This window comes from Babylonia areolata, chromosome 3, assembly GCF_041734735.1.
Source record: "Babylonia areolata isolate BAREFJ2019XMU chromosome 3, ASM4173473v1, whole genome shotgun sequence".
Lineage (NCBI taxonomy): Eukaryota > Metazoa > Mollusca > Gastropoda > Neogastropoda > Buccinidae > Babylonia > Babylonia areolata.
The window spans coordinates 2,765,001-2,774,625 of record NC_134878.1 but is presented as its reverse complement, the minus strand read 5'-3'; the positions used below and the strand labels follow the sequence as shown (position 1 = coordinate 2,774,625).

Below are 9,625 nucleotides of genomic sequence, written 5' to 3'. Positions count from 1 at the left end.
TTTGCGTTTCTTCTCTAAAGTTTTTAACTCATTTATGCAATTAGTTATTTGATTAGTTTATCCATTTTAGACCCTTTTCATTAACTTACGAGAAATCCTCCGTTGTCTGAGTGACTACAATTACTGCTTGGAACTGAGTTTCAGTTGTTTTACCTTCCTACCTCCTCCCCTCCCACCTCCCGCTTCCCACTCCTCACACACATACCCATCTCTCTTTCGGTTTGTCACTCTCTCTCACTCTCACTCTCTCTCTCACTCTCTCTCACTCACTCTCTCTCACACACTCTCTCTCTCTCTCAATCTCTCGCTCTCTCTTTCTATCTCTCTCTCTCTCTTTGGTTTTGTTTGTTTGTTTTTTTGTTGCTTTTTTATTTGCAACAACAACAGCAACAGCCGCAGCAGCAGTATCAACATTCGTCACCGCTTTAACAAATTCGAGAAGACTACGCTCGTTTGTCAAAACATGCGCGCACGCTCGTACACACACACACACACACACACACACACACTCGCGCGCGCGTGCTACACGGATACACATTATACGGAACACACTCTTTCTCACAGACTGATTCACTCCCATATTGTCTGTCTGTCTGTCTGTCTGTCTCCTCCCTCCGTCTTTCTGGCCTCCTCCTTTGTTTCGGGTATGTCCACAGTGTGTACATCTATGGCAAGTTCGTCATCGTTGTAGTTATCACCATCATCATTATCACCACCATTGTCGTCATAATCCTCCTCGCTGTTTCGCTTCCTCCTCCACCTCCCTCTTCTCCTCCTCACCCTCTTTCTCCCCTCCTCTTCCTCCTTCTCCTCTTCCTCATTATCATCCTCATCTTCCTCATTCTTCCCTTCTTCATTATCCTCCTCTTCCTCCTCATCAGTGTCATGATAATCTTCACAATCATATCATCTTTGTTGGTGGTGGCGTTGGTGTTGTTGTTGGTGTTGGTGGTGGTGGTGCTCTTCTTCTGTTATTTTGATGTTGTTAATGTAGTACTAGATGTAGTTGCTTTTCTTCTTCTTCTACTTTTACTCCAAATCGTCCTCCTACTCTCCCTTGTCTGCCTCTTCTTTCCCTCCTCCTGTCTCCTTGACGAAGACGGTGATGATGAAAGCGGCGATGCTTTATGATGTGGGACAGGCAGCTGCTGTCTGCCTAATGAGGGGCCGCCCCGCGCCTCCCGCTGCACCACCGCGGACACAGATCGAAGGCTTGCAGCACGGCCACGAGTTGTGGGAGACAAGGGACGTGCTGGGCTTGCACGCCATGCCCCCATCTCTCTCTCTCTTGCCTCCCTCCTTCCCTCCTTCTCTTGCCTTCTCTCCTTCCTTCCACTACCACTGACACACAGTCCCCTGTTCAAGAACAAGCAGCGGTCTCGGCACCACCACACAACTAACTGGGGCTGGGAGCCGTTCCGCTGCCTGCCTGCTGCCTGCTGCTCTGGGTGTGCCAGCTGCCGGCAAGCCGGCCCGCACTGCTTGCCTCCAATCCATGCCCCTCACCACACTAACTGCCTGCCACTACTGCCGGCTCTCAGAGAGAGAGAGAGAGAGAGAGAGAGAGAGCTGACGACGTTGAGGCATCTTCCTTCACTGCGGCATCGACTACTGCCGCTACTGGTTGTGTGGTGGGGTTGGGTGCCGTAACGTGCCGTGCTGTGCCGTACTTTGCTTTGCCTTGGCCTTGCAGCGCTGTGCGTGATTTCCACTCTGATTCCTTCCCCCTTCCCCTCCTCCTCCTTCCCTCGTCACACACACACGCACACACACAAACACACACACACACACACAGGTTCGTTCCACACGGTGTGCGGCTGCGGCGTCTGCGAGTGAGTGGAAAGGTGGTAGTGATGGTGGTGACGGTGACACTGGAGAGATCAACAACAACAACAAATCTGAAGATGTGTTTCTGTGTCATTGGTGAATGACAACGACCAGCTTCTCTTTCTGCTGTCATGGATGGTTGAAGGGAGGGAAAAGGAGACAAGGGGAAACAAGCTGTCAGTGGGGGATCGAAGGAGCGTGGTCTTCATTGAAGGAGAGAGGTTTTTTTTCTGTGTTGGCTCTGTGCCTTGTCCTCCCACCCCGACACCCGCCCGCCCCTCACCACCACCCACTCTCCCTCCCTCCCCATCCCCTATCGTGTGACACAGAGTCGGTGGCACCGAGTACCCCCCCTCCCTCCCACCCCCAGTCTTCAATCAGTGCCGTGGAGGGCCAGAGTTATGTTTTCAGCTGCTACCGCAGTTCTCTTTTCCTTTGTTTTCATCTCCGCCAACGCCTGCCCGTGTCAGTGTTGCCCAGCCTGTTTTTCCCCCACCCCGAACCAGCACCCAACACGTGCAGCTGGTGTTTGGGGTGTCTGTCATTGAGGTAGATCCCACCCCGTCAACAAACAAACAGTTCTTGTGCTGTGCAGGATTGTGTTCCTCCACTAGTGGTGGGGAAGCGTGTCTCCCAGCAGTGTGGCTGACAGGGCCAGGGGCCGCGGACAGCTGAGGGACAGTGGTGACCTGCTGATCGCCTGTCCGACTGGCCACCTTGGCTGTCTCGCCTTACACCTAGGTGTCACACCATGACGGGCACCGCCCTCACTCCCCCGCCCACACCGCACACTGCTCAATCAACTGGCCGGGATTTCTCACCGTTGGAATTTTACGTGGAGTGCGCCTGAGGTCCTCTGCCAGACACGGTTTGTCGAGCCTTGTTCGGCGTGTGTGTGTGTGTCGGTGGTTTTTCTCACAGTGTGGGACAGTGACGATTGGCTGATGAATTACGAGTAAGGGTTCAATATCTTATGGTGTTTTTATTTCTTTTAATATATTTGTTAGTAATTCGTTCTACAACTTTGGAAGAAATCATACCTGCTCCGCTTCATCGTGGAAATATACATGAAACTTGTACTGACCGGTTTCCGTGAAACCATTTACTTGGCCAAATCTGAGCGTTATAACGGAGTCTTTAATGGATTAACATTTGTTTATGTATCCAGAAAAAAGTGCCTGGTAGCTGATGTATTCAGATATATTGTCTGCAAAGTTTTGTTGACTTCATCAAACTTGTTTTGCAGAAATTGGATACTGAGTTTCTCTTCCCACACCACCCGTCATCATTGGCCCATAACACTGTATTTGTTTAGAGATCGTCTTTATGTACAGCTGTTGTTTTGCTGCGAACGCAAAGAGATTGAAATCATTTTTCTTGCGCAGTATTATAATTTAAGTCGTGTTGGACATAGCTGACTGAAACAGCTCGCGAACAAGCTTCAAGAAAGAAAGAAAAGCAATAACTAAACGCTGTGATTTAAGCCTGAGTATGACAAAAAACGCGACAGGGTGAGAATGTTCATGACCAGTACACAAAAAGTGGCGGACGATCGTCAGTGGAAACCTAACTCCGCCACCCACCACTGACTGAAAGACTCACCGCCAGTCGCTCAGGTCTCACGGTGTGAACCACACACTGAGCACAGGACAGAGTATAAAAACAAATTTAAAAAATAATAAAAACTAAAAAAAAAAACCCTCAGCGGGAGCTACTGGAGCAGCTAGCGAGGCGGGGTTTGCTGGGGTCAGGGAGGGCACAAGCCATGCACACACACTGACAGAGGTAATCCCAGCCAGCATCCCTGCCCCCTCCCGTCTCTACCCAACCACACCGTGGGGACAAACCAGTCAGTGACTGAGAGACAGGAGCGCCAGCGGCGGACAGGTAGCTTTGGGCTTCGTCCTCTGTGAAGCCAAACGTCACACACACTAAGCCCTCCTACTCTCCCTCCCCTCAACTCCTACCTCACCTTTTTCTTCTTCTTCGCTCCCCCCCCCCTCCCCTCTGCAAAGTGACGCAGCAGCGACAGTTGTGGACTGTGGTGACGTGGGGGAGGACTGCCGGCACGGTGGCTGTCGTGCTGTGCTGTGCTGTGCTGTGCCGTGCTGTGCTGTGCTGGGTGCCTGTGTGCCGTATCCACGACATCCCCGCCGAGGGAGTGTTTAGAGAGCGAGCTCACTTGGTGGCTGGGCGGTGTGTGTGTGTGTGTGGAGCTGGGTGGGTGAGATAGGGGATACGTCTCTTGTGCCGCCCCTCACTTCACGTGCAGACGGTGGGGGCTTCAAGTCTGTCGTCGTCGTCGTCACTTGGTTGTCGTCGTGGTCGTGGTGGTGATCGTCAAGAGTTGTGAAGAAAAAAAAACAGTCATGGATATGGATACTTTGTGGAGTAGCGCGCTGCTGCTGCTGTTGCAGTGTGTCTGTGCAGGTAAGAAGGGAGGGGGGAAGGTGGGGGGAGGGGGAGGGGCGTGTTTCCTTTGGTTGGAGGTGGAATTTTTTCTTCGTTTCACCTGTGTGTGTGTGTGTGTGTGTGTGTGTGTGTGTGTGTGCCACGGTGTGTTTCTAATTTCGTCTTTTCTTTTTTTCTTTCCTGACTTTCTTTCTTTCATTCATTCAGTCTGAATAAAATATAGATGTTCTTTCCTCCTAGTTTCATCATTTGCTTTTTTTTTCCTTAACTTCTTCTTTTTAATGTCCATACTTTCCATCATTCTTTCTTTTTTCCCTTTTTTCTTTCACACATTTTCTTATTATTATTTCCATCTTTCTTGCAACCCCAGTCCCCAATCTCGCCTTGCTTCTGTTTAAAAATAGATTGTCTTTCCGTCTGCTTGTTTTCTAAGATTTGTTTTGCTTTTCTCAGATGTTAGAATATGATGTTGGTTCCTTCTTCAACTTTGTTTCTTGTCTTCGGCTCGTTTCATAACATTTTGGTTTTCGACGTTTTCATGCTTTTTTGAAACCTTCTTTCATTCTTTCTTCTTTTCTTGCTTCTCTCTCTCTCTCTCTCTCTCTCTCTCTCTCTCTCTCTCTCTCTCTCTCTTCTGTCTGTCTGTCTGTCTCTTTGAATGTATGTATATTTTGTGTATATATCCGTACGTGTGTGTGTATTTGTATACATTATATGTGCTCTCTCTCTCCCTCTCTTACTGGTCACTTTCTTTCCTTCTGAGTTATATATATATATATATATATATATACACATATATATATATATGTGTGTGTGTGTGTGTGTGTGTGTGTGTGTGCGCGCTCCTTTTTACTCCTTCCTTCCCCCTCATTTTTGTTTCATCCATTCCTGCTTTCTGTCTTTCTTTTCTGCTTTCCCCTTTCCTTTTTCTGCTTTCCTTCTTTCTGTATTCCTTCCCCCCCTCTCTCCCTTCCTTTCGGCCTCGCTTCGTTTCTTTCTTTCTTCTTGTTTTCTTTCCCGTCGCTCGTTTAGCACCCCCTACCATGTTCTTGATTATTGCACATTATTGCTATTATTGTTATACTACTACTACTAATTATTATTATTATTATTATTAGTGTGTGTGTGTGTGTGTGTGTGTGTGTGTGTGTGTGTGTGTGTGTGTGTGTGTGTGCTTCCCTGGACCTTGTCAACGATTAGTTTAGTGTGGCCTGCGAGCAGTTGGCTTTTAAAGTGTGGCTGAAATTAGTGGCGATCGTCTTCACTGCTCTGTCTCTGGTGACGCGAGGCCGAAGGGACGGCTTGAATACGACCCAGGGACATTATTTCATTGGCCGCTATTTTTCTTCTGCCGCCCCGCTTGTTTTTCTCTCTCTCTGTTTGTTTTAAACTGTATTTCTATTAGGAGCATGTCACAATGTTGTTGTTTTTCCTCCCTGTTTTGTTGTTATTGTTGTTTGCGGAAGCTGGTGATGTCGTTGCTGTTGTGGTTTTATTTTGTTTGTTGTTTTGCTTTCTTTCTTTGGTCGTCGTCGTTGTTGTTGTTGTTGTTTTCTGTTATTGTTTCACTTTCCTTTCTGTTGCTTCTTTAGTACTGTTCTGTTTTCTTTCTTTCTTTCTTTTCTTTCGTCGTCGTTGTTGTTATTATTTATGTTTCTTTTATTGTATTATTAAAAAAAAATTGTCTTACTTTTCTTTCTTTTATATTCGTTTTGTTTTTTGGGTTATTGTTTTATTGTTTTGTATTTATCGTTCTTTTCTTTTTCATTCTTTCTTTCGATGTTTTCGGGTTCTTCTCCAATCGCTTGATGATGATAGAATTTATGTTCTTTCTCTTCTGAATTTGTTAGCCGCCTTTGACAACTGATCACAAAATCCCCCTGTCTACACTACTTCACTCGTTTGGTTTTCAGCGTTTCCTTCATGCGTGGGTAAAATCTTACCACTGTGAATGTAGACATAAAATGTCAGTAAATGGCCTCTATTCATTCAATAACAAGGTTCTGTTTTTGGGCCTACCTTGTTTATCATATACACGACACCATTTTCTCAAATCATTCAGCATTACTGTTTATCCTCACTGGAGGTTTGCTGAGGAAACAGCTTTACCAATCAAGTACAACTGCTGGAATTTATCAATTGATTCTGAATACAAAAAACTGTATATTATAAAATAAAATTGTGGATGACACTCAACGAACCGCATTTTTATGATGAAAAAATAGAAGTGTTGTTAACTATGCCTTCCAGGTTAAAAAAATAAAAAAGAAGACCCGTTACTTACAACCACATAACGATTTGTCTTAACGCTACAGACACAGAAATCTCATCCCATGTTCGTAATGTGGGGTCATTTTCGTTCAGACCCTGTCTTCCAAGGAGTATATAATTATAGCATACCTAGAAGACAGGGGGATAGGCACCATCCGTCACCACTCGTTTACAGATGAAACCAAAACTTGTGTCTGTTCTCTTGTTGTCTCCAGCTTGACGGAGGCAATGCTGTTCTCGCTGGCACCACAGAGGTTTATTCTCTGTCTCTGTCTCACTGTTCTGTCTCTCTCTGTCTCTGTCTCTTTCTCTTTATCTGTCTGTTTCTCTCCTTCTCTGTATATGTAATGTTGTCTGCCTCCTTGGTGTATCGGAGTCCCTGTGTCTGCCATTCTCTTTCTGTCTTCCTGTCTCTCGTTGTCTTGCATCTTTATTTTGGGAGGGGTCTTTCTTTATTTTGTAGCGTGACATGGTGAGCAGTGATGCTCACTCAGTGAAGAAGTACTGCTGGTCCTGGCGATGGTCATTAATCAGTGATGAGGCACTGCACGTGGCTATCATTTTCCAGTCTATAGTTGTAGTTAACTTGTCTCCCATGACAGTTGTACAGTCGTCCTCGTGTCATTGCCGTTATCGTAATCGTCATCGAGATAGTTCCTACAGTCTTCTGTGTGTCTCTCTGCCTGTCTGTTGGAATCTGTTTCTGTATCTCGTTGTGCATGTTTCTCTCTCTGTACGTTTCTTTCTGCAACTTCGTCTCTGTCTGTCTGCATGTCTGTCTCCGTCTATCTCTCTCTCCCCTCTCTCTCTCTTTCTTTCTCTATCTCTCTCTTCCCCGCACCCCCCCTCTCTCTCTTCCCCGCACCCCCTCTGTCTCTTCCCCATACGTTTCTTTCTGCATCTTCGTCTCTGTCTGCATGTCTGTCTCCGTATATCTATCTCTCCTCTCTGTCTTTCTTTCTATATCTCTCTTTTCCTCGCACTCCCCTCTCCCTCTCATCGACGCACCCCCTCCTCTCTCTCTCTCTCTCTCTCTCTCTCTCTCTCTCCCCGCTGTCTCACTGGCTTGTTGGAGGTGGCATTGTTCTCTCAAGATGAACATCGATATTATCGCTGTCTCGTTTTTCTTGTTGACGACGACAAACTGATGCAGAATCACAGTCATTACTCACATCAGTCACTGCTGTCAGCATCACACCAGACTCCGTGAAGCATCACATGACCACTTCGTTCTCCTGTGTTTTTTTTTTCTCCAGCTCGTGTCTTTTTTTTTTCTTTTGCTTTCCTTTCTGTCCCTATGCTTTGATTCTTATCTCGCCAATCACTGCCTGTATCCATCATGAGAGAGAAGAGAGTGGGGAAGGGAGGGAGGGAGGGGGAGACAGATAGATAGAGAGAGAGAGAGAGAGATTATGAGAGGGAGAGAAACACACACAGAGAAAGAGAGAGAGAGAGAGAAAGAGGGAGGAAGGAGAAGGAGGAGAGAAAGAGAGAGAGAGAGATAGAGAGAGAGTGAGAGAGAGAGTGAGTGAGAGAGAGACGGGAGGAGACAGAAAGAGAAACAGAAATAGAGAGAAGGTATCCGTCCACGTCATCAGCTTGTCAGTTTTTTTCCTCGTTCCTTTGTTTTTGTCGTTTTTATTTTTCTTTTTTTTTTCCCCCTTTATTTTGTTTCCTCCCCACACTGGTGGTCACAACAAGTTGTCCCTGTGTTGTGCTGGCGGGGTCTGTCAATGGCTGCAGCCAGCGACCAGCGGTGATCAGTCATCATCAGTGTTGTTCATACCCACTGCTGTCAGAATATTATTGCAAACGATCCTGAACAACATCATTTTTATCCCAGCGCTGCCTCCCCCTCCCTCCCACCTCCACACCCCCGCCCGTGATTATTTCCACCCTCTTTCTCCCCCCTCATCCCCCCCCCCTTTTCCCTCCCTGTCCAACACGCGCAATAAACTAGCTCCCGGTGATCTTCGTTTTTCCTTCTTCTACAAACCTTCGTGGCATTGCTGCTTCTCTAGGGAGAGACAGGGAGTGGAGAGAGAGAGAGAGAGAGAGAGAGAGAGAGAGAGGGGGGGAGCGGAAGGGAGAGGGACGGGTGGGGGAGGGGACAGAAAGACAGAGACAGAGAGAGAAAATGAGGGAGAGACAGACCGACAGACAGACTGACAAACAGGCAGAGAGGGACACACACACACACACACACACACACACACACACACACACACACACACACACACACACAGAGAGAGAGAGAGAGATGGAAAAGCAGCAGCCACAATGATGTTTTATCTCATAAGGGCATTCGTGAGTGATTTGACAAATGTCAAACGTGACACTTGCCTTCGGCGCTGAGAGAGAGAGAGAGAGAGAGAGAGAGAGAGAGAGAGAGATCACTTATTATGGTGAAAGATGTTGAACTGAAGAACGAACGCACACACAGCATATGAATGCGTGCATACGCGCGCGCGCTCGCGTGAACACACACACACACACACACACACACACACACACACACACACACACACACACACACAACTCACACACACACACACACACACACACACACACACACACACACACACACACACACTGATCAGCCCCCCTTCCCAACTCCACACCATGGATGAATGTTCACAGCTCACACACCACAAGTGACTCACACTCCTCCCTCTCTTCTCTCTCCCTCTCTCTCCCTCTCTGACTTCCCGGAGAACTCCCCGTTCGTTCTGCTATTGGGTGTTTGGCTGGAAACGTCTCATCGTTCTACCAGATCTTTTCTTTTTCCTTTCCCCTTTCTTTTCTTTGACTCTCCCCCCCCCCTCCTCTGTCTCCCTCCCTTCCGTCCCCCCCCTCTCTCCCCGACTTTTAGTGCTGCTTGAATATCCGTGGCAGTTTCTCCGATTCTCTTTTGGAGCTCTTATTAGTCGTGTCGGTCTTCAGTTGGAGGCGTGTGTCCCACTAACTTGTAAAACAGCAGCACGGGTGAGAGATAATGGCAGACTGAAGACTGACTGAACGACTGTTGGGGAGAACGGATACAGCCAGGGGGGAAGGGGTGAGGGGGTGGGCGAGGGGGGGGAGGGGTGGTGGTGATGAATGTGTGGAGGAGGGT

General features: G+C 47.5%; 1 protein-coding gene across 1 annotated transcript in view; it reads left to right on the top strand.

The window, feature by feature from the left end:
- Window positions 1–3,110: 3,110 nt before the first annotated feature.
- The window catches only part of LOC143279665 (uncharacterized), a 355,077-nt gene continuing 348,562 nt past the window's right edge, over window positions 3,111–9,625 (top strand). The window contains exon 1 of the mRNA XM_076583720.1: window positions 3,111–4,257. Within this exon, the coding sequence (XP_076439835.1) occupies window positions 4,197–4,257 (61 nt within the window). The 5' untranslated portion in view covers window positions 3,111–4,196. The remainder of the gene's footprint in view (window positions 4,258–9,625) is intronic.